This window comes from Culicoides brevitarsis, chromosome 3 (assembly GCF_036172545.1).
Source record: "Culicoides brevitarsis isolate CSIRO-B50_1 chromosome 3, AGI_CSIRO_Cbre_v1, whole genome shotgun sequence".
Classification (NCBI taxonomy): domain Eukaryota; kingdom Metazoa; phylum Arthropoda; class Insecta; order Diptera; family Ceratopogonidae; genus Culicoides; species Culicoides brevitarsis.
In genome coordinates, this window is record NC_087087.1 from 31,504,944 (window position 1) to 31,529,289 (window position 24,346).

General features: G+C 27.1%; 1 protein-coding gene across 1 annotated transcript; it reads right to left on the reverse strand.

Moving 5' to 3' along the window:
* Positions 1-2,063: 2,063 nt before the first annotated feature.
* On the reverse strand, positions 2,064-23,721 carry LOC134834350 (retinal-specific phospholipid-transporting ATPase ABCA4). The gene is made up of 14 exons (XM_063848982.1): positions 23,558-23,721; positions 13,375-14,016; positions 11,839-12,206; positions 11,634-11,773; positions 9,736-10,844; positions 8,657-8,968; positions 8,258-8,595; positions 8,002-8,188; positions 6,464-7,945; positions 4,985-5,165; positions 3,842-4,924; positions 2,747-2,992; positions 2,591-2,692; positions 2,064-2,526 (listed from the first exon to the last, which is right to left on the reverse strand). The coding sequence occupies exons 2-14, from the start codon at positions 13,683-13,685 to the stop codon at positions 2,299-2,301; spliced, it is 6,087 nt and encodes a 2,028-aa protein (XP_063705052.1). The 5' UTR covers positions 13,686-14,016; positions 23,558-23,721; the 3' UTR covers positions 2,064-2,298.
* Positions 23,722-24,346: the final 625 nt, after the last annotated feature.

Genomic DNA, 24,346 nt, shown 5'->3' on the forward strand with positions numbered 1-24,346 from the left:
GGGTTCAAAACGTGCATGTGTCCTGCTGAGATGCGATAAGGACCGACTTCGTTGTCGAGATACGTTTGTTGCAAGGTCCATCGACTGCTTTGTTGATCGAAAAGGGTCCAAAAAAGCGGTAGCGGGATGTAAAGGAAACACAAGCCACATAAAACTTTTGCATTGCGAATTGCGGTGAAATCGTGTTTTGGATGGGCGTAAAGAAGCCAATTTAGTTTTGCGGGCTCGGATTTGTTACGCGAGTTATTTTGCCGATGATGGCGTCCTGTGAAAATTTTTTAAATGAAAATTAATTAATTTTTTGTTTGAGAAAATTCAGTAAAAATTTTTTAAAAATAAATTTCTATAATTTTTGAAAAAAATTATTATTTTAATTAAATAAAATTTTTAATTTAATTCAATCAATTTTATTCAATTAATTTTAATTTAATTTAAATCAAAAATATTTTTTTTTAATTTAATTTTATTTTTTAATTTAATTTATTTTTTTAATTTTAAAATTATTACTGAATTTAATTTTAAATTATTAAAATTATTCTTTATTAAATTTTTGTATATTTTTTAAAATTTTTTAAAAATAATTTTTTTCACACATTTTTATTTATTTTTTTTTTTTTAATTAAAATTAAATTTTAGAATTTTCTCGAAGATTTTAATAATTTTTTTTATTTGATTTCTACACGTTTAAAAAAATATTTTTAAATTTTTTTTAGATTTTAAAATTTTTTAATTAAATTTTTAAAATCAGATTTTTAATAATAATTTCAAATAATTTTTTAAAATTAAATTTAATACAATTTTAATTTTTTTTTAACTCTTTTAAAATTTCAATAACAATTTTTTTAATTTTTTTCACTTTTTTTTAGCGATACAAACCTTAATAGTCAATGAAACATCGACCAAGGAATTTCCATAAGTATTTTTGATGACGTACAATGGGGTTCCAGCGAAAAAAATAACAAGTGCCAGAGTCATCAAGACAGCTGGAATGAAAAACGCGAGTGGATAACAATTTGGTTCGTCGTAACAAAAAACATCGTCTCGGGCAATTGGAGTAATTATTGTCGCGAGAAGAGATCCAAAGTTGATCATGAAGTAAAAAAGTTGGAAAAATGAGTCAAGTTGTCGACTTTGCTCGGGAAGTTTGAATTGTTCTCCGCCAAAGGAGGAGACACAGGGTTTGATGCCTCCTGAACCGATTGCTATCAGGATTAATGAAAAAAAGCTGAAAATGAAGAGTTTTTTAAAAAAAATATTCTTACTTAATTTTTATTTAATTTTAAAAATTCTGAAATATTTTTAAAATAATTAAATAATTTTTTAAATTAAAAAAATAAAAAAAAAAAAATAAAAATAATTTTTTAAATTAAAATGTTTTTTTTTTAACTCAGTACGAAGTTTTAATTATAAAATATAAAAAATTATTTTTTAAAAATTTTCAAACTTAAACTTGATAAAAAGTTTAAAATTTTTTATTAAAAAAAAATATTTTCATTAATTTAATTTTTTTTTAAAAATATTTTTAAATTTAAAATTTAATATTTTTTTCAATTTCAAAAAAAAAAAAATCATTAAAAATTCAATTACCAAATACCAACCGCTCCAGCAATTTTTGGAATTGCAGAAAATGTCAAAAGCAAAGTCCCAATAACGTAAACGACGGAGCCTGCCCATATCGTGTGATATTTCCCGAAAAAATTATCTGCCAATATTCCGCCTAAAAGCGCCATTAAATACGTCAAGGCGTACGACGAATGAAAAATAATCGTGGAATCATCTTCAGAAAATTTCAATTTTTCCACTAAAAATAACGTGAGAACAGCTAAAAATTTAAATTTTTTATAAAAAAAATCTTTAATTAAAAAAAAAAAAATTAAATTACCTCTCCCGCCATAAAAATTAAAACGCTCGCAAAATTCGTTGCTGAGAATGAACCAAATGCCATGAGGATATGAATTTTTCTCGGATTTTTTTGAAGTTTCTGCCTCAGATTCAGTCATTTTAGGAAAAATTCTTTTTTAAAAAAATATTTTGACATGAAAAAATTTTTTTGGTTGCTTTGATTGAATTATTTTTAATTTTTTTATTTTTTAAATTCATTAAAACTAATAAAATATTGACAAATTTCCCTTAAATATCAAAAAAATTTACAGTCCTCTAGAATTGATCACTATTTTCATCTACATTGGTCCCTCTTGGATGTAAAAATATTTCCCTAAGTACTAAAATTTAATATCGTGAATGCCCGCATCATGAAAATATTTACAAAAGCTTAAAACTACTTGAGCAAGGATGACATTAAGTTCTCGTCTCGCTGGTTCCGTTGTAAGCATGATTCATGAAACCAGTTTTCCTGCTAGTTTTGACATCACTCTCGAGAATGGAGTCGAAAATGCGGTCCAAGAGACACTCGGAGACGGTATAAAGGATGTTTTTGCTGCTCTTGAGGACATTCAGCTTGGCAAAAAGATCACTGAGCAGCACTTTGTCTTCGGAATCGTGATATTGTGTGTTTGCGATGTCACCCTAAAAAACAAAAAAATAATTTTTCTCCAATTTTTCTAAATAAAAAATAACAAATTTGACTCACGTTTTCGATTTCATCGTCGTTAAATTTAACTTTGACAATAAATGTTGTGGAATGACTTTGCTTGACAACGTTCGTTGCGGTTGGGAATTCAGTTGGAATGTCCTAAAAAAATTTTTTAATGAAAAAATTCAAAAATTGAACAAAAAATTAACTTACGATGTCGACATTGCTGCTATTTGGGTCATTGCTGAAGATGGTAACGACGTAACTGTTACCGTAATTGTCCTTCAGTTGACGCGGTGTGCCAGTTGAAAGGACTCTGCCGTCCTTTAGAACGGCAATTCGATCACAAATTGTCTCAATTTCGGAGATACTGTGCGATGTGAGGATCACAGCTCGATTATTTTTTATCAATTCTTTGATTATTTTGTACACTAAGCTACGGGTGATGGGGTCCATATCCTGTTTTAATGAAAAAATGAAAAAAAAATATTAACATTCAAATTTTTCGACCCGATGCATATTTAAAAATTTCCCCAATTGCATATTTTTAATTTTTATCCCAATGAACATTTAAATTTTTTGACCCAATGCATATTTAAAAATTTCCCCAATTGAACATTTTCAATTTTTACCCCAATGAACATTCAAATTTTTCGACCCAATGCATATTTAAAAATTTCTCCAATTACACATTTTCAATTTTTACCCCAATGAACATTCAAATTTTTTGACCCAATGCATATTTAAAAATTTCTCCAATTACACATTTTCAATTTTTACCCCAATGAACATTAAAATTTTTTGACCCAATGCATATTTAAAAATTTCCCCAATTGCAAATTTTCAATTTTTACCCCAATGAACATTCAAATTTTTTGACCCAATGCATATTTTAAAATTTCCCTAATTAAACATTTTCAATTTTAACCTCAATGAATATTTAAATTTTTTGACCCAATGCATATTTAAAAATTTCTCCAATTACACATTTTCAATTTTTTTATGAACATTAAAATTTTTGACCCAATGCATATTTAAAAATTTCTCCAATTACAAATTTTCAATTTTTATCCCAATGAACATTCAAATTTTTTGACCCAATGCACATTTTAAAATTTCAATTTTTTAACCTCAATGAATATTTTTTTTTGACATCAAAAAAATTTCTCCAATTACAATTTTCAATTTTTTTATGAAAAATCATTTTTAAAATTTTTTTTGACCCAATGCACATTTTGATTTTTTTTTCATCAAATGCAATAAAAATCATTAAAATTTTCGTTTTTTCAAGTAAAAAAAGTTACTTACACTTGTTGGTTCATCCATCAAAACGACATTCGTGTTACCGAAACACGTAACTGCCACACTAAGTTTCCTTCGATTGCCTCCGCTCAAATTTTTGACCAACACATTTTTGTACTGCGTAAGATGCAGTGACGTCAGTGTGCGATTTGTTAATTCCTGCAAGTCACGAACTTTTCGTAAGCGCCCATAGAAGCGAATTACTTCCTCAACCGTCAGTAACGGGTCCAAAGCATTCGTTTGCGGACAATAAGAAATTCCCTTTTCCGTTCGAACTTTGACATAACCCGAAGTTTGGAGAATTTGTCCCGACAAAATGCCAAAAAGTGTGGATTTGCCGGCGCCATTCGCTCCCAAAAGCCCAAAACATTCGCCATCCTTCACGTGGAACGAAACATTTTTCACGGCAAAATCGCTGTGCCCGCGATACCTTTTATGCACATTAACGACGTTCAAGGCGCAATTTTGACGTGCCATGTCGTACGAATCGAAGCGTTTCATCGTATTTTGGATCGAAATAAATTCGAGTTCCGACGATGCTGGAGTCTCATCTGCCGAACTTTCGTTTTTCGTGAACATTTTTTCCACTAATTTGCTCTCGATGACATAATTGATGAACAAACAAACGACTCCGATGGTAATTAATGCCGCAAAATGAGGCAGCAGCAAATCCGAAGCCACGGGACTTTTGTACGTGTTGATGTAATAACGCTCAAAAACCTTCGAGGTGATGTAATTTTTGCAAATTTCCAACAATCCATCGGCCAAAGCGTGTTGCGGGAACACCAAAAACGCTCGATTCATGAAATTTCGCCATTCTTCGTCCTCGTCCGTTTCCATCAAGACATCCATGAGAATAATAACAGCCAAGGTCACAAGCGCAACGATGACATTCATGCAAAAAATTGTCATATTGGCGAAACTGGCGTCAGTGAACAATTTTTCGACGATATGAACCATTGGGATAGTCGCAAATCCATAAAGAAAGAGTAAAAGAACAATTCCTGGTAGTTGATCTCGATCCACGTACAACGGAAGATTGAAAATCAGGAAGACAATTACAGCGGCGATGACAGCTAAGCCATATAACTAAAAGAAAAAAAAAATTTTTGAATGAATTTCTGATGAAAAAATGAAAATTTGGCTTACAATGAAGTCCCAAAAGAACGTGACGCCCCAATATGTGTGGAAACTGACGCCGCATAACTTTTGTTGTAATTTTTCGCCGTTCAAACGTTCACTGACGATGTAGACAGAAGCTCCAGCAAGCACTAAACTGAAGGCGATGAGGATAATTAAAGACACTCCGGCGTCAGCTACTTGAGTTAATCTAAAAAAAAATAAAAAAATGATTAAAAATTTATTTTTAACATTTTTAGGTTTTCCGATTTTTCTATAAATATTCAAAATTCATATTTTTTTTATTCAAGTTTATAATTTTGTTTTAATTTTTGATAAATATTTCAAACTTTTGAAGTTTTCATGATTGAAAATGAAAAATTTTCTAAAAATTATTCCATAAATTTAAAATTTTCTAAAAAATATTTTAAAAACTCTCCAAAAGTTTTCTAAAAAATTTTCCAAAAAAAATTCTAAAAATTTTCCAAAAATTTTCTAAAAAATAATCCAAAAGTTTTCTAAAGGATTTAAAAAAAATCCAAATTTTCAAAAAATTTTCTAAAAATATTTTAAAAAAATTAATTAAGGCCGCTCCAAATTTTTTTCGAACTTTTTGTCCCAAAAACTTTTTTTCGAAATGGGGGGGGGCAACAAAAAAAAATAAAATATGAAACACTTTTTTTCATACAAAATGCCAACTTTTTTAACAATTTTTGATTTTTAATTTTTTTGGATAATTTTTTAACAATTTAAATTAATTTTTATAATTTTTTCAAAACTTTTCAAAATTAAAAAAAAATCTAAATAAATGTTAATTATTTCACGAATCAATATTTTTTTAAAAATTTTTTAAAAGAAAATTTTATAAGTACCGAAGTTTTTAATACAAAAATTACAAAATAAATTAAAAGATTTTCAAAGTTTTATGAAAAGCTTGGAAATAAAAATTTTTATTAAATTTTTAAATTTTTTTTTTATTTTGCCCCATAAAAATTTTCTTTTGAAAATAGGACAAAAAGTTCAAAAAAAATTTTAAAATTTTCTAAAATAAAAATAAAAATTAATTAATTTTTTTTTCTAAAAAATTTTCTTACAAATTTCTGAACATTTTCTAATAAAATTTTCTAATAAATTTTCAAAAATTTTCTATTTTTTTTAATTTTGTTTTTTTTTTGTAACTTGTTAACAATTGAAATTAATTTTTTAATTTTTTTTTTTAAATTAAAAAATAAAATAAATTTTAATTAATTGACGAATCGATATTTTTCACAATATTTCAATAAAAAAATTTAAATAATCATAAGTTCCAGAGTTTTTCCGAAAAATCAAAACTTTTACAAATTTTTTACACATTTTTAGAGGTTTCCAAAGATTTTTAAGCTATTATTGTCATACATATTAGCTTTAAAAAAAATAAATTTTTCAAAAAATTTTTTTTCAAAGATTTTTGATAAAATATTTTAAAATGCTCTAAAACCACTTCAAAAGTGAAATAAAATTAAAACTTACACTGAAGTAAAGCTCAATCCATCATCTCCCAACTTCAACGGATGATTCACAGTTTTAATCGAGTAACTCGAATCATTCAATTCTCTCCTCAAAATCGCATTATTCAACACACTCATGTACGACGCCATCGCATGATACCCCTTGTTATTATACCAAATCGCCAAATTGCTCCGATTAACACTTATCCCGCCATATCTTCTCTCAATGTACTCATCATTCGTCTTCAGCAGCCAATCAAACGTCTCCCTCGAGTCTTTGAAGATTTCGCAACTTCCGCTGCAATGTTCAACCAAATCCCCATAAATCCTCTTCGCATACGGAACAAACGTGTCATTCGGATCCGACGATTCTTCGAAGCTGTAAAACTCCGTACTTCGCGGATACAAATTTTTGGATAATTCTAATGCCGTGTCGAACTCTCCCGGTGGTCTGATGATCAAAAAAATCATGGCGATGCACTCAAAAACGACTGGCAGCACCAAAATGCACAACAACATGCGATAATTTCGCATAAAATGAATCATTCGCTTCCAGAAAAGCGACAAAACGATCGTTTTTGTGCTAATTTCCGCTTCGTCCTCGACATCTTTGATCGGGATTTCGTGCATATTGTCGGAATTTCCGTTAATTTCGTGATTTCCATTGCCGTTCATCTCATATTCGTTGTACTTGTTGAAGATGTCACTCAAATTTTTGGTTGTTATATTGAACGAATGGATTTTCTTCTGGTTCTGAAGCCGTTCCAACGACTTGATGATCGTCTCAAAGTCGTAATAATCCTGTTTAGAGTCTTTGTAGGGGACATTTAACGAGTAAATGTTCGAAGAAGAGTTCGAAACATGCGCTCCGGGAATTTTTTCCTTGATACTATTGCGAATATTATCACAAATTAGGGTCTTATCGCGTTCATTCATGCCTTGAAACTCGATATTTAGCTCGAAAAATTTCGTAAATTCATGTTTTAACGTATCCAAAGTCGTTTCGGAGACAATTTTACCCTGATTGACAATCACAATTTTATCGGCAAGTTGCTCCGCTTCGTCCATAAAATGCGTGGCAAGCACAACAGCACGCCCCTTTCGCAATAATTCGATGAGATCCCAGATATTTTTGCGGGCTTTCGTGTCGACGCCGGAACAGGGCTCGTCTAAAATCACCAAATTTGGCGACGCGATGAAAGCTATTGCGATACAAAGGCGTCTCTTGTAGCCGCCGGACAGTTCTTGGGCACTGTAACTCTTGTATTTGCCAAATTTGAGGTTCGTGAGGGTTTTTTTGATTTCCGAGTTGAAGCCGCTGCGCATTTTTATCTTCGCATAAAGCTCAAGATGCTCTTTTGCAGTGAGATTTGGTATTAAAATGTTGTTTTGAGCACACAATCCGATCTTTTCTTGGTTATTTTTGTTGCCGGTGATGAGATCGTAGTTCGGGGGAAGGACAACATTTCCATCCGTGGGTTGTAATTGTCCCGTTAACATTTTTCTAAAAGAAAATTTTTAATTAAAATCAATTTTTTAGCGGAAAAATGAGTTTTTTACATCATCGTGGACTTTCCGGCGCCATTTCGCCCGAGCAAAGCCGTTACTTGATCACGTTCCAGTATTAACGAGACATTATCGACCGCTTTCTTGTTCGTGCCATCATAAATTTTCGTCACGTTCGTTAGTTCCGCACCGTGATTCTTGTCGATGTTCTTGCGGGTCACTTCATAAAAGTTATTATCGTCTAAAAATCGAATAAAAAAGGGGTTAAACCATCATTTCGAGACATTATAAAAGGTCAAAAGTGTCTTACCGTACAAAAATTTCTCACAAATTGCCCCGATAGCGGCATAAATTAACGTATCAAGCAAAATCATGAAAAATCCAAACTTGAAATCGTTTTCTGTGATGTCGCCGTCAAAGGCATTTCCGAATCCGAGGTCTTTTTGTTGCAATTCCGTGCGCATTATGAAGCGCCAGGCATAACAAAAGGCCGTTGAAGCGAATAAACTTGCGATAAATTTGCTCGTGGCTTGTAATGTGGCGCCCAGGGAGATGATCAAAATGTACGGCATGAAAGTTATGAGGAAAAATATCACAGATGCGACTGTTCCGATGCTCGCCGAGGAGAAAAATGTCGAACACATGAAACTAAAAAAAAAAAAATTTTTTTAAAAAATTTCAAAAATTAAAAAAAAAATTCAAATCTTACCAAAAACTGACGACGCAACATCCGAACGCCATGAGAAAGACATACATGAACAACTTTGAGGAAGTGACGAGGATGCCGCCAACGTATAAAATTAAGAGAACTAAAAACATGATGATCGCTAACTCGAGAATTGATGTGAGAAGCCACGAAATGATCTCGGCTGATTTGACAAGGCCCATTGTACGCATGAGGGTGATGTTGCCGGATTCTTTCATCCAAACTCGTTGACGTACGGACGATGCTATTTGTACGATTAACGCGAAGAAGAAGGACATTTGTACTGCTTGGGCAAGGTAAAGTCCCTTTTTGAAGCTGAAAATAAAAAAAAAGTTTGAAAAAAAATATTTTTAATTTTTTCAAGGTTTGTTTTGATTTTTTGTCTTTTAAAAAATCGAGTTTTAATGGAAAAAAAATTTTTGAAATTTTTTCTAAAAAAATTGAATTTTTTTTTTAAATATTATTAATTGTTTGAAGGTTTTAGAGTTAATTTTTTTTTTGATATAAAGTCAAAAATTAAAAAAAAAATCTTACAAAAAATTTTAAAAAAAATATTAAATTTAAAAAATGAAATAAAAAATTATTTAAAATAGTTAAAAAAATAAAATTAAAAAAATAAATTTAAAAATTAATTTAATTTAATTAAAAATCCGAAAAATTACGAAAAATAGTAATTTTGTCAATTTTTTTTTAAAGGCTTTTTAAATGAAGCAAGAGGCAACCTTAAAAAATTTTTTAAAAATTAAATTTGAAAAAATAATTTTTTAAAGAATTCCTTGAAAATTTTTTTGTGTTGAAATTTTAATTTAAAATGAATTCTTTTAGTTTAATTCTAGGTTTAATTTAAATAAAGCATGAGATTTTTTTGTTTTTAAAAATTAAAAACCTTAATTTTTTTAAATTAAAAAATTTTCAAAAATAAAAAAAAATCAATTGAAAAAAATTTTTTTAAATAAAAGATTTTTCTTAAAATTTTATTTTTTTTTTTCCTTCAATTTTGCCTTTATTTATAAATTAAAAGACAAATATTTAAGAAAAAAATCATAAAAAAATTTTTTTTTTTAACTTTAGTCAAAACTTACTCATCTGCCTCATATTTCGGATACGGAAACTGCTTCGTATAATATTTCATGTCATCCAAAGTCGGCGTAAAGTTCTTTTTACCGCTTGGGAAGAATTGATCCAACAAAGAACCAAGTTGGCGTTTTTCTCTCGTGCCCCCAGTTTCCTCGCCAAACGATTCAAAACTATCCTCTTCGACTTTTGTCGTGCTTGCAGGAGTCGTTGTCGTTGGACTTGCTTCCTGATCCGGTCCAATTGTCGTCGTTACTTCCGCCAAAGTGCTCACACGATTTGTTGTGCTACTGACTTCGACTTTTTTGGTCGTTTCTTCATCAGAATCATCTTCAAAGCTCCCAAATCCGTCGTCGTCGCCGCCATTTCCAAGTCCAATCGATACTTTGACATCTTTATCGCCCGCACTTGTATCACTATCGAACTCATCAAACCCATCATCGTCCTCATCATCGAAATTTACCTTTGGAAAGGCTCCAGATGGGGTGCTCGAGGCATATTCGTTGTCCCATGACTCAAAAACGGGATCAAGTGCGTCACCGCTGTGCTTCTTTTTTTTCTCTTTTTGCACTTTAATGATCGCCATATCGACACTTTGTTGAATTTGGGCGAATCCACGATGGTAGCGAAGGTCAAGCGCCATATTTCCTTCGGGTCCCGGGAACCAAAAGCGATTTCGCACTTCTGACGTCACGGGAGTGTCATCAATATTCATGCGAATTTTGTACGAAGTCTCGTTCGTTTTGGCATTTTCGTTGAAATAAATCCCAGCATACAAAAGTTTGTCGTCACTCAGCTGGAAAGCCTTATCCTCCAAAGCTGTTTCCGACGCAACTGGGATAAATCGATCGACGGAATAACAATCGAATAAATTTGAAATGACCCGAACTGTGCTCGAGATTCGTTTGTCGTTCAAAATTCCGTTGAGCGTTTGTTCGATGGCTTCCGGATTGAAAGCGTCGCCCGCTAATTTTTTGATGAGATCGTTATTTGCCAGCCGGATGAGAGAGTTGAACTTTGCTTTGAACTCTTCATCGTTTTTGAGGAGATCGAAAGTCGTGTCGATGCTTTTCAGGAAGACTTTGAGACGGGCCATGTCGGAAAATGTTTGATTTGCCTGCAAAAAAAAAAATATAAATTAATTAATTAAAATAAACAAAAATTTTGATGATACAAATATTTATTTAAAAAAATAATTTATTACAATTTATAATAATTTATTATATAAATAAAAAATTTAAAAAAAAAAAATTAAAAATTATTTAAATTTAAATGAATATTCAAATTTTAATAAATTAAATTAAAATAAAATGAATTTATTATTTTTTCAAAAATTTTAATTTTATTTAAATTTATATTTTTAATTTTTTTTTTCTTAATTTTTTTAATTTATTAATTTTTTAATATTAAAAATAATTATTAATTAATTAATAATTTAATTTAAATTTTAAAATTAAATAAATTTATTTTTTATTTAATCATAATATTTTTTTTTAAAATAAATTTGTATCATTAAAAATTTTTTAAATATTTTTTTTTATAAATTTTAAATATTTTTTTCTAACTTTCAAATAAAAATTTTAATTTAATTTAACTTTATTATTTTTAAAATAATTATTTATTTTTTTTTTAAATTAAATAATAATTTATTAAATATTATTATTAAATTTATTTTTAATCTAAAATTCAATTTATTTAAATTTAAATATTTAATTATTTTTTGAATTTTTTTATTTTAAAACAAACCCTCAAAAATTTTTTTTTTAATTTTTCAAAAAAAAAATATTTTAATTTAATTTAATTAATTTTAATTAATTTAATTAATAAATAATAATTATTTTTAAAATTTAATCAAACTAAATTTTTTAAACGTTCGTGTGAAAAAAATAAAACAACAATTACTTACAAGTTGAATTATCTCACGTGTGTGATCATTATCAGGTCCATACAAAATCTTCCCTTGAATAATGGGCTTTATATGGGACCATGTGATTTTCCCATAATTTGAGTTTGTCACGTCCATATACAACTGCTTGCAATAATCAGCTGATAAAAACAAGAAAAAAAAATAAAAAATAAGAAAAAACACAAAAAATGCAAAAAAAACTCACTTGGCAAAGCATTAATTTCCCGTTTATCAGCTCCATTGTAGTCTTCAGAGTTGAGCACGTTGTTGACAAACCGAATACTGTCGCCTCGCGGGAACGGATGATGACACAAAATCTTGCCAAAGTTCGAAAAAGTGCTCGAATCCGAAAACAAATTGTCCGGATCGAAATTGGCGCCAATAATTTTCTCGACTTCCGGCAAAAGTTTTCCGAGTCGCATGCCATTGCTTTCGATATATTTGAATTGTGGATGCGTGACAACCGAAATCACGGTCCCGATGATATTTTTCTCGATTGGCAAGTTAATGACGGCTTTGTAGAGCTTCTCCTCGTTCAGGAATGTTTGCACGATGTTCAGCACGGGCGTCACACTGAAACGGGTTAATGATCGAACGTTATTGAATATTTTTTTTTATATCGGAAAATCACAGACAATCATGAGCATTTAGGTATATGAGAGGAATTTTTTATTCATTCGAGATTTAATCGGATGGTGAGTCAGGAATAAATATTAACCTCACGTAACACTCGATAAAAAATTAATCTTGATACTGAATGATGATGATGATAGCTCGTTGCTCGTTACGTATAAATAAATAATTTATGAAATTGGAAATTAATGTCGTAAAATTCTAAAGTGCATTCAGTCTACGAGTTTTTTTTTTTAATTTTGAGAATTCCTTAATTTTCAAATATTTTATTTTTTTCATATTTTTAATTTAAAAACAAATTTAATTCTTTTTATTTTAATTAAAATTTTAAATTTATTTATTTAAAAAAAAAAATAAAATTAAATTTAAAAAATAAATAAAATTAAATTAAAAAATTATTTATTAAATTTTTAAATTATTAACGTCAAAATTTAATTAAAATTTTAGAATATTTAAAAAAAAAATTTCTATAATTTTTTATTTTCTTTAAAAAAAATTAATTAAATAAATATTAATATTAAAATTAATTAAATTTTAAATTTTTCTAATTTTTTTTGTCCTTTACTTATTGTATTTTTTTTATAATTCAAAAAAAAAATAATAAAATTTTATTTATTTAATTTTTTTTTTATAATTCAAAAAAAAAATAATAATTTATTTTTTTTTTAATTTTATATTATTAAATTTCTTTTTTGTTTAAAAAAATTATTTTATTTTTGGAAATTTAAATTTAATAAAAATCTTATCTTTTTCTTATTTAAAAAAAAATTAATTATTTTTTTTTTATTTTAATAATTTATTAAATTAATTATTTTCAATTTATTTTTATATTTTATGGTAGTGGTTATTTATTTATTTTTTTTATTTAAAAAAATATTTTTAATGAAAATTTTCTATTTATTGTTTTTTAAATTTTAATAATTTATTCAATAATTTTTTTTATTTTTAATTTATTTTCACATTAATATTTTTAAAAAATATAAAAATATTTGAATATTTTATTTATATTTATTGTTTTAAATGATTGAAAAATTTAAAAATATTAAAAAAAAAAAAATTCTCAAAAATTATTTAAAATAAAAAAAAAAATAAAAAAAATTTTACTTACGGTGCATCCTCATAATCCGGCACTTCCTTATACTCCTTAGGACTAAAACACTTATTTTCTATGGAACAAATGTACGATTGGAAAAATGGCAGCAAGTTATTCGGCGACGGCAACTGCCTCGTCGGAAATTGACATTCCTCCACTGTGTAAGCCTTAAAACGATTCCTCAAAATATACAAGGCAAGAAATATCACACATGGCCAAATATACTGCACAAGTGTCATCCACGGTTGACGTTTCCTGACGAGATAATCCTTCCTCAGCAACGCCTTGACATGCGTCCCGTTATATTTGACTCCGAAAAGCCGCATGTTTTTGCCAAAAATTGCACTTTTTTACGTGAAAATGGGTCTCTGTGTTAGTGTTGTGAGAGAGCGACGACGACACAAAACGTGTCTAAACTTGACCCAAATTTAAAATTTTTTATTTTGAACGATTCTCTCTCACCACGCCTCTCTGCGTTAATTCACTCTTACTATCTGCTCGTTAGTTGATGTAACACCACATAACTGACCGTTACTTATAGATATTTCATTCACCGAATTTTTGTTTGTTTTTTAATTGAACTTCATTTTTTTTCTCTTCTTTAACCGTTAGGTTTGCCTCTTGACGTGCGGTTGAAACATTTTTCAGTTGATCATTCTATGAAAAAAAAAATTAATTAAATAAAAAACGTTTAAAAATCAATTTTTCTGTCTGTTTGCGGCAGTTATCTGTTTGCGTTACTAAAAATGACTGAAATCACTGAAAAAATAAACAAACAAGTCGTTTTGTACGCAAATAACTCACATTTTTTTCACATTTGATCTATTATTATTGTACATTGATCTAATTTTAACGATCGTGAAAAATACACTATACTTGTTGACCTATCGCACAAAGCTGGTTTTAAGGTTATCAGGAGATTTTTTTACATTTAAATGTGTTACAATTACATTAGAGACAAAAATAAAATTTTAATTCTAACTAAAATTAGAAAAAAGTCGTAATTACAAGTTATTAAGCGACAATAAATTATGTACAGTTTTTTTTTCTATCTGAATTGTTCGCAGTGACATTGTGAGTCGAGTCCGTTTAAGTCGATCGAGTCCGTTATTAAATTTTTAAATTTGCTTTACGTTGTGTTTATGTTTTATTATTATCAATTTTGGTTCAAGGATATTTTTAGATTTCATTTATTTGCATGATAATTAAATTATTTTTAGAATTTCTAATAAAAATTTATTTTTTTTTAAATTTTAATTAAAAATTATTTTAGAGAATTTTTAATAAAAATTAAATTTTTTTTAAATTTTAATTAAAATTAATTTAAAGAATTTCTAATAAAAATTTAATTTTTTTAGTTATAATTAAAATTAATTTAATTTTTTTAAACTATTTATTTTATTTTTTTTTTATTTATTTTTTTCAGAAAATATTTGAATTTTAACCACATTTTTGAAGAAAGAAGTTTGACAGCTTGAATCTAAAGCGACATCTACGGTGAAACTTAGTATTAAATATCAGCTGATTGGATTCATGCCACGTGTTATAGAAGCAAAAACAAAACAAAGGTAAGAAATTTTCTCGAATTTGTGTAATTTATACTAAGTTTATATAATTTTTGATCAAATTTTCCGCCAAATTAAAAATTTGATCACTTATCGATGGAAACTAAAGCACAGAGTACTCGTAAATGGCGAAAATTTTAGTTGCCTTTGTTCAAAGGTTAGCGTTCAAAGACTCAAAATCATAAAATAAAATTTCAAACTTTAACTGTTAAATATTTAGTTTAAATTATTAAAAAACCTCAGGGAAATAACTAAATTTTTTATAAAAAATTTTCATTTAACTTAAAAAAGTATAATTTCATTTTTTTCAACTTTTAAGAATTATTTATTTTTTTCTTAAACGAAAAGTATTTGCTGTTTTTGGCAGTAGGAGTCATAAATTTGCAGTTTTGACTCATTCTAATACTTAAAGCTATCTTAACTTAAGAGACATTAAAGGACAGATCAGTATTCGTTAGTCAAGATTTTCTTCAGTTCAGTAAGTTAAGAATTTTAGCTAATAAGACTTGAAAATTTTCACACAATTCAATGCGAAAAATTCTTATCAAGATTTCACCATGGACATTGCTAAAAATAGTTCAAAATTACTCCACAAATGACACAAATTATTGCAGGAAACGTACAAATTATCAGATTTGTTTTGACGATCATTTAAAGCACATTAAAAGGGTTATCATCGACGAATCTTCGATTAATGAGAATTTTAACTTCGTGACACTTCTACAATGTTGTTAGAACTATAAAAAAAATTCTCTAAGAATCATAAATTCAGCAAATGCATTTTTCCGGAATTTTATGACCATGCAAAGGTTAGCGATTTATCACATACGGAGATAAATTCTAATTGAACGTCAATACAACCACGTCTAATAAATAATGTAAGCAATGCTGCTGTGTAAATAATGTAATAAATATGTGAATTAAGATTATAGACGATAAGAATCGCTTCATCTAAGTGATGAAACTCGTATTTAAATGCATATCCAGCAGTTACTGTCATTATTTCAATCATTCGACTTTTTTCTACATTTCAAGATTAACTAGAATATCATAGAAATGAATGAAAAGTATAATTAAAAAAAAAATAGTTTCGAATTTTTTCAAGGTGAGTTGATTAATGGACCAGCACCACGCAGTTTGATGACCAGACAATGAGCGAATCTAATTAAAAAAATTATTTTGCCCACTTAAATAAGTTTAAATTGTACCTTTTGACGCAGGAAATTTTTACAAAAATGACATTGCAGAAAAAAAGAGATTAAAACAGGTTTTGCGCGTTACTGACAGAAGATGATATAGCGTGCTGCTTGTAACAAATTGACCTTTGGTTATGAAATGTCGAGTTCTTGACTGCCATAAAAAGATTTATGTGAATTCATGGCCTAGAACTTGACTTTTTTATGCAATAATTCCTACTGTGAGTTGTTTTCTGCGAAAAGTCGTGAAGTTTCAAGGAATTGAATTGAAGGTTATGAAGACGCCATCTGGTGAGAATTTCGCGAACTACTTGATCTTGCGGCGTCGTTTAAAGATCAAAACCGAAATTTGTGAAAAAAAACTTCGGACGAGTTCAATTGAAATGTAAATTTTCATTGTTTCAACAACTTTTTTTTTAGAAAAGTAAAACGTGAGACTAAGCAAATGTTAATTACATTCGAAACACGATAAAACTTGTACCATTTAAATCACTCAAAATGCTCTTCAATAAACATTTGGATCGTAAAATAAATTTTCAATCAAAAAAATTTTTTTTTTCAATAAGCAATCGAGCAATCAAAATAATAATAATAAAAAAATTCACGTGGAAATGAAAAAAAAAATTGATGATCATGCAAACAAGCAATAATTATCATGTGAACTCATGTCTGTAATGCATATTGGCATTGGATGATCTTTCGAGTAAAAGTTACTACCGGCATGCAATGAACTATACGAAAATTTCGCCGTACTTTTCCCGCTTGCTGTTGTTGGAAACAGTGAAAAAAAATATAGTAAATAGTAAATTAAATTAAATTACACACGCATGATTTCTTGATTGTTATATTTATAATTATAGATTGTTGTTTAAATATTTATTTACTTGTCGATGAGAATTGTCTGTAAAATATCGTGTTCTTTATACAAGAGTATCTTGTGAGTAATTACATTCAAAAAAACTGTTGTTATTACGTTCGTGGTAGTTTGCATACATTAAATTTGTAGTTTCGAGCCGGAAAATTCATTATGAATGGATTTTTTGTACGTCTTGTTTTCGGATGTAAATTCGTTAAGGCGTGAAAAAGATGATTTTAACCCATCTGAAGATACTCGAGGACCTTTGAAGCTTGAAATCTGTTCTAATTAATCCAAACCAAGCAATAAATTTGACGAAATTATGGAAGAGGTTCAATAAAAAAAACTTTTTAGGACTTGATTAAAAGCCTGATTCGAGTCTCCTGAGGGAACTCTTTACTATTTAACTCTTGAAAAAGAGTCCTATAGTAAAAAAAAGGGATCAGGTGATCCCTTGAGAGATCAGGTGATCCATTGAGAGATCAGGTGATCCCTTAAGAGATCAGGTTGATCCCTCAAGAGTCAATTTCATCCCTTAAAAGAATTTTTTGATTCCTTAAGGGATCAATTTGGTCCATTAAGGGTTCAATCTGATCAGATCAGATCTTAAGAGATCAACTAGATCCCCTTTCGAGTCAGTCATCTGCAGACCCAAAAAATTAAAAGAAAGAATCTTTTAAGAGGTCAATATGATCCCTGAAGAGATCAATATGAACCCTCAGAGGTCAATTTGATCTTCTGCATTGATTAAATTGACCTCTGGAAGGGATCAAATTGACCTTTTAAGGGTTCATATTGATCTCTTAAGGGATCATATTGACCTCTTGAAAGATTCAATTTTTTGGGTCTGCAGATTACTGACTCGAAAGAAGATCAGGTTGAACCCTTAATGGACCAAATTGATCCCTTAAGGAATCAAAAAATTCCCTTAAGGGATCAAATTGACTCCTGATGGGTCAACCTGATCCCTTAAGGGATCAACCTGCTCCGTTTTCCGCCCATAGGGTAGTAAAAACTTCAATCTCTTCAACAAAAAATTTCACAAAAACGTACAAAAAGGTCATTTTAATCCCAAAAAGGTCAAAGATCAAGATAAAAAACTATTTTTTGCTTCACCAATCATTTTTTATGTGAACTCGCCTCTTTCCGTGTTTTAAAAAAAGATGATCATCATTACTCAGATCGCGAAAAATAATAACAATAATTACCTCGATCGTCTTTACAAGCTACTTTTAACTCTAAAAGCATCGTAGAAATCGCATGACTTAACAAAAATTCTAACGCCATATATTTTTTTTTATTTGGTGCTAAATTTTGACTTACAGGAAGTAAGGTTTCTAAAATTATCTTTTAGAGGTAATTTTGACCATCTACAGAAGCAACGACTGGAACAAGTCATCAAAAAAAGTTTTGCGATAAGGATTGAATGTCACAAAGGTTAAAATTCATCAATAACAATTGCATTCGAATAATTTATAAATTTAGCAATAATGTGTGAAAATTATCAAATTAAAAAAATCTCGACATTGATTCATGAGAAAACAAAAGCGGTACACTTCTTAATGTTTGATTCCAACTTCAAAACAAAACAAAAATATTTACGATGCAAAAAGTGAAACTACGCTGTTTACGTCGATGGAGGAAGTAGAAAAATATAACAATAAATGTTTTATTTTTCATTCAAAACATTCCGCGATATTCTGTTGCTGCGTTTTTTGTAGTTAAAGACGGTTAATAGGTCATATACCTGTTGCACGAGAAATGTGCGCGCTTAATATCGAGGGCCTGTTTCAGTTTTTGACTGTCTGTTTATTTTTAGCACTTTTGCTGTCAATGCCAAACTTTTTGTTTGAATAGTTGATCGAGAAATGTTTTTTTTTAGAACCGTAAAGTAGATGATTTTAAAAACAATCTGTTGAAAAATTATACAAACAAAAGTTGTCTTTGTCTTTGAAAGTGAAGTTCAGTAAAGTCCAAAGATCGAGAATCATTTGTCTTCAAACTTTATACAAGAACACCTGTGTCAACGTAGTTTTTTTTGTTTTTGTCAAGCGGTTGATTCGTTTTTTTTTTAAACGAACTTGAAAAAATTCTCAGCTTTTTTTTTAGCAAAATTGTTAAATGCAATAGTTAAAAAAAGAATTTCAAAACTTAATTTGTAATTTTACATACATATTCAAAAAAATAAAAAAATAAAAAAAATAAAGAAATAAAAAACAAAAAAATACAAATTTAATATTTTTATTTATTTTTTAAAATAAAAAGCATTAAAAACAAGTTCATTTTTTTTTTAAATTTTACGAAGTAAAATTTTTTCAATTTTTAAAATGCTCTTGAAAATTGAGGAAATTTTTTTTTAAGATTTATAACTTGTCTGAGGTCAAAAATTTTTTATTGAGGTAAAAAAAAATATCGTGACTTATATTATTTTTTTTTATTTTAAAAAAAATAAAGAAATTTTGAAAAAAAATATTTTCCTTTAAAATTATCTACTTTACGGTATTTTCACACATTTTTTGTTTTACAAATTATGCCAAATTATAAGAGTTATTTAATATTTTCACCCAAATTATTTTCCATGATTTTTTTTAAATTTAAAGAAATTTTTATTGAACTGCTACTCATATTTTTTCTTCCATATTTTTTTAAATAAATTTTTAAAGTATTAAATAATTTAAAAAAATTAACTTAATTAAAAAATAAATAAAAAAAAATTAAACAAAATTAAATAAATTATTATTAAATAATTAATTATTTAAAATTTAATTAATTAAGATTAATTTTCATAATTTTTTTAATTTTTTTTAAATAATTTTAAGAACACAAAAAAAATGTTTTTAACTTTCTCACGTCAAAATTCTCTTTGAACCTCAAAAACATTAATTTTTTTCACAAAAAAATTTCTAAATAAAGATTTTGCGCTCATTTTTGGTTCAAACAACCTCATTTTCTAATTGTCGTATGTGAATGTTTAGTACCATAAATATAATAATTTTAATATCTAATGGATATTTGAATACTTTTAAAACAATACTGACTCAAATTACTCTATACACTTCACAAACGAACAATAATAATAAAAATCTCATGAGAAATGTCGACAATAAAAGAACCGTTGCATTCTATCATTCATTCACCTCTTAGTTCTGATGTGACGAAATAAGTCATCGTCTGTGTTATGTCACTTTTTTCGTTGCACTGAAGAAAATGCATTCCGACATAATATGAAATATTATTTAATCCACAAAAATCACTGACCTGTTTTTAACTTTTTTTTGTATTTATTTACAAATTGTATCAGTAACCTACTCGTATTTTTTTTTTGTAAAAGTAGTTGTGATATGTTTACATCAATCACAATAGATAATAGATGTCGTGTAATCATAACTCGTATTTGTATTTCAAAGTAAAAGTACAAAATTTTTTTTTTGCATTTTCATATAAAACTAAAAAAAATTAATTTTTTCTTAATTAAAAATTATTTTTCTGAATTAAAAAAAAATTAAGAAATTATAAAAAAATTAAAAAGTTTTATAAAAATTAAAAAATTTAAAATAAATTAAAAAAAAAATTAAAAAAATTGCAAAAATAAAAATTTCAAAAAAATTAAGAAATTTAAAAAAAATTATTAAAATTAATTAAAATTAAAAAAATAAAAATTATTTTAATTTTTAAAAAAAAAAAATTTATTTATTTTTTTTATTAAAAATTTTAACTAAAAATTGAATTTTTCTTAATTTTTTATATCCATGAATTTAAAAAATTTTTTTTTCGGATCTAAAAAAAATTAAAAAATATTTTAAAATTAATTAAAAAGCACTGTAGTGACAATTTTTGCGTCAACTTTTGAAATTCAATTAATTTTTTCTCCTCATGCGCCCATTTTAAAGTAGATCCAAGCCACACAACTAAAAGTGAAATGCACATGGTGACGCACTTTTATTACTTTAACGACATATGCATTAACATTTACGTCGGTGTCTCATTCAAACTCGTTGTCAGTCGCATAACGATAATTATATCTATTATGTATGCGATTTGTGTACAAGTTATTTTTTTTCTTTTGAACACAAATACAAAGAAAAAAATAATTAGATAAGAAAAAGTTCGTAATGAAAGTTCTGAGATCATAAAAAATTGTATTAAATTTCTAATTTTTTTCTCCCTTTGACAGATTTCAATTGACAAGTTCCATGCATACCTCGATGCCGCAATACCGCATACCAAAACATACATTTTTTTCGTTGACCTACTCACACATGCCCAGTTATTATTATTTGTCAATGATTTTGTTATTGCCACGCTTCGTGTTGAGTACTTGAAATTTTGTAATAAATTCTTCTGACGGACTCGTATGTTTCTTGTCACTTTGTTTTTATTTTTATTTTACGCATGTGCTTCAATTAGGATTCTTATTTTTATTTGGTAGGAAATAAAAAATGATTTTATTGTTCCGCTTGATGTTAAGTTTTAAATTTATGGAATAATTTAATCGAAGCACAAATTCGGTATTTTGCATTCCAGGCAAGTAGACGGAAATTTTTTTTCTGCTAAAAATATCCGATGATTCTTGGTTATTCTGGCGAAATCGTGACCTATTGTGACATAGCAACGTGCTTTGATTAGCTTTTGTTCGTGGCTTAAGTTTTTTTTTTGTGTTGGATGTGAAGATATTGAGAAGTTTTTTTTTATAAAATTAATTATTTTTTAAAATAATTATTAAAATAATAAATTTAATTAAATTAATTAATAATTAATAATAATTAAATTAATTAATTGAATTAAAATAATTAATTTCCGATTTAAATAATTTTTCTTTAATTTTGTTAAATATTAATTTCTTAGTTTTTACAAAATGTTATTTTTTTTATTAATTTGAAAAAATAAATATTTTTTTTATTTTATTTAAATTTATTTAATTAATAAGAAATAATTTAGGTAGTTGTCGATAAATGAAAATAATTCAATAAATTAATTTAAATTTTATTTAAAATAAATAGTTAAAATAATTTTAAAAATTGCAATTATAGTTATTGATTATATTCAAAATAAAAATTTGTAAATTTCATAAAAAAAGTTAAAATTAAGTCTTTAATATTTTGATTATAATTCAAAAAAAATAAATTTTTCAAATTTTTATTTTTTTTTTTTAATTAATTAATTTTTTTTTTTTTTTTTTTTTTGAAGAAAAAAATCTTTTCAAGATAATTTTAATACTAAATAAAATTAAAAAAAAAAATAATAAAAAAATTTGAAATTTAATTAATTTTAAATTTTTGATCATTTTTTTTTTATTTTTGATGGTTTCAAAGTTTAAAATAAATTTTTTTCTCAGTCAATTTTTTAAAATTTTTAATTTTTTTAAATTTTTAAAAAAAATTTTAACGGTCACTTTTTATATATATTTTTTATTAATTTAAATTTCTTATTTATTTATTTTTTTATTTTTTAAAATAATTTTTGAATTTACATTTTCACTAAAATATTGACAAATCTCAATTTTTATTAACATTAACTTTCAATTATTGATTTTTTTTTTCTAGAAAAAACGGAAATCGAGAACTCATCGCAACGAAACTGCAGACAAAGTATCGAACAGGTTTTTCCACTTTTAACAGATTTTTTTTAATAATTTTCTGGTTTCAGGTGATTTTTTTCTGCATTCACAGCTTCATTCTGATGAGTCAGTAACACGAAATCTCATTTTTTTTCTTAATCAAAGATCTTCAAGTCTTTTTTTAACGTGTCACGGTCAATCATCATCTAACCAAAGGCGAATTTCTTACAAAACTGATTATTATTTTGTTTATTTTTCATTATTATTTATTTATTTTTTGCATTACGTAACTGTTAAATTCATAAAAAAAAATCCCAAACAATAGCTCTGCTGTCTCCATTGAAGCATGAAACTGCATTTCAATTCATAAAACAAAGCAAAATTTTTTTTTCAAATTTTTAAATCATTAGAAAATGTGTCAAATGAAGGGTTTGCGCAAAAAAAAAATAAATAAATAAACTTGTTCCAGCTCATTATCATAAGTCGCGAGACAAATAACCAGTTTAGATTCGCGAATTATGTGCCGGCTATCGGCTGCATTTTTTTCGAGACGATTTTTTTTATCACAAATTTTATTTTCTCCTCTCTTTCATGCATTTTTTATGAGGTTTTATTGAAATTTCGAACAAAAACTAAGTCAGTGGTGCATGTTGTTGTTGTTTTTTTCTACATATTTGGCATGAATATACAAAATTTCGTAATAAACCAGTCTTCAGGTTGTTTTTTTTCTCTTTCGTCGTTGCGACTGTTAATGATGTCGGTCACTCGTCGAATTGTTGTCCTCACTTGACTCGAATTTTAATTTGTTTTAGAATTTTTTTTTGTTTCAATGGAATTTTTTTCGCACTTTCAATTAAAATTTTATTTTTAATTTTTTTAAACAAATTTTTTTCACACTTTTACTCAATTTTTATTATTTTTTTATTGAAATAAAATTAAAATTATTTTTTTTTATCATTTTTTTTCGATTAACGGGGCACAAACAGACTTTTTTTTATCAAACAAAAAAAAAATAGATGCTTACAATTTTATTTTTTTTTAAATATTTTTTTTTAGTTTCAAGTAAAAAAATATTTAATTCGTGACGTGAAGAAATATTGATCAATGATGAATAATTAGTAAAGATAAAAAAAACTGCATTCACGTAAACGCTTGAGATGCAAGAAAAGACGCTTTTTACAACCGAACACGCCGACAAACTCAAGTAAACTAAGTCTTTTGTAATCGTTTCGTATATTCAACCAGCTGAGCAATCAATGATGATTATTATGACGAAGTAGAGGGGCAAATGAGAGAGCAACGAGAAATGTCGGTGTGTGAGTGCGATCGTTAATGTTATTGTCTGGCACGGTCAAAATACTGTGAGGAAGCCCGGTATTTTTGTTGTTTTTTGAGTGATTAGTGTAGCATGTAACTTCTGGTTTGTTGGTTACTTGGGTAATTATTGAAATTTTTTGTTGTTTTTGTGTCGTCGTAGAATAAAAATATTTTGATTTATTCGTAAGAAGATGAGTTATTGTTTCTTCCGTAAAGAATTTTATTGAAGAATTTTTAAATTTTTATAATTTTTTTTTATTTTAATATTTTATTTATTTTTTTATTAATTTTATTTATTTATTTATTTTATTTTATTTTATTTTTTTTATTATTTTTATTATTTTATTGAAAAAATCAGTAAAAAATAAATGTTATTGGAAAATTCCGTGAAACACACTTCCGATCGAGTTTAAGACGTCATGAAATAAAAAAAAACATAACATGACAATAAATTGTCTAACATGACATCTATTGAAATTATAAGTCGTTCGGAACG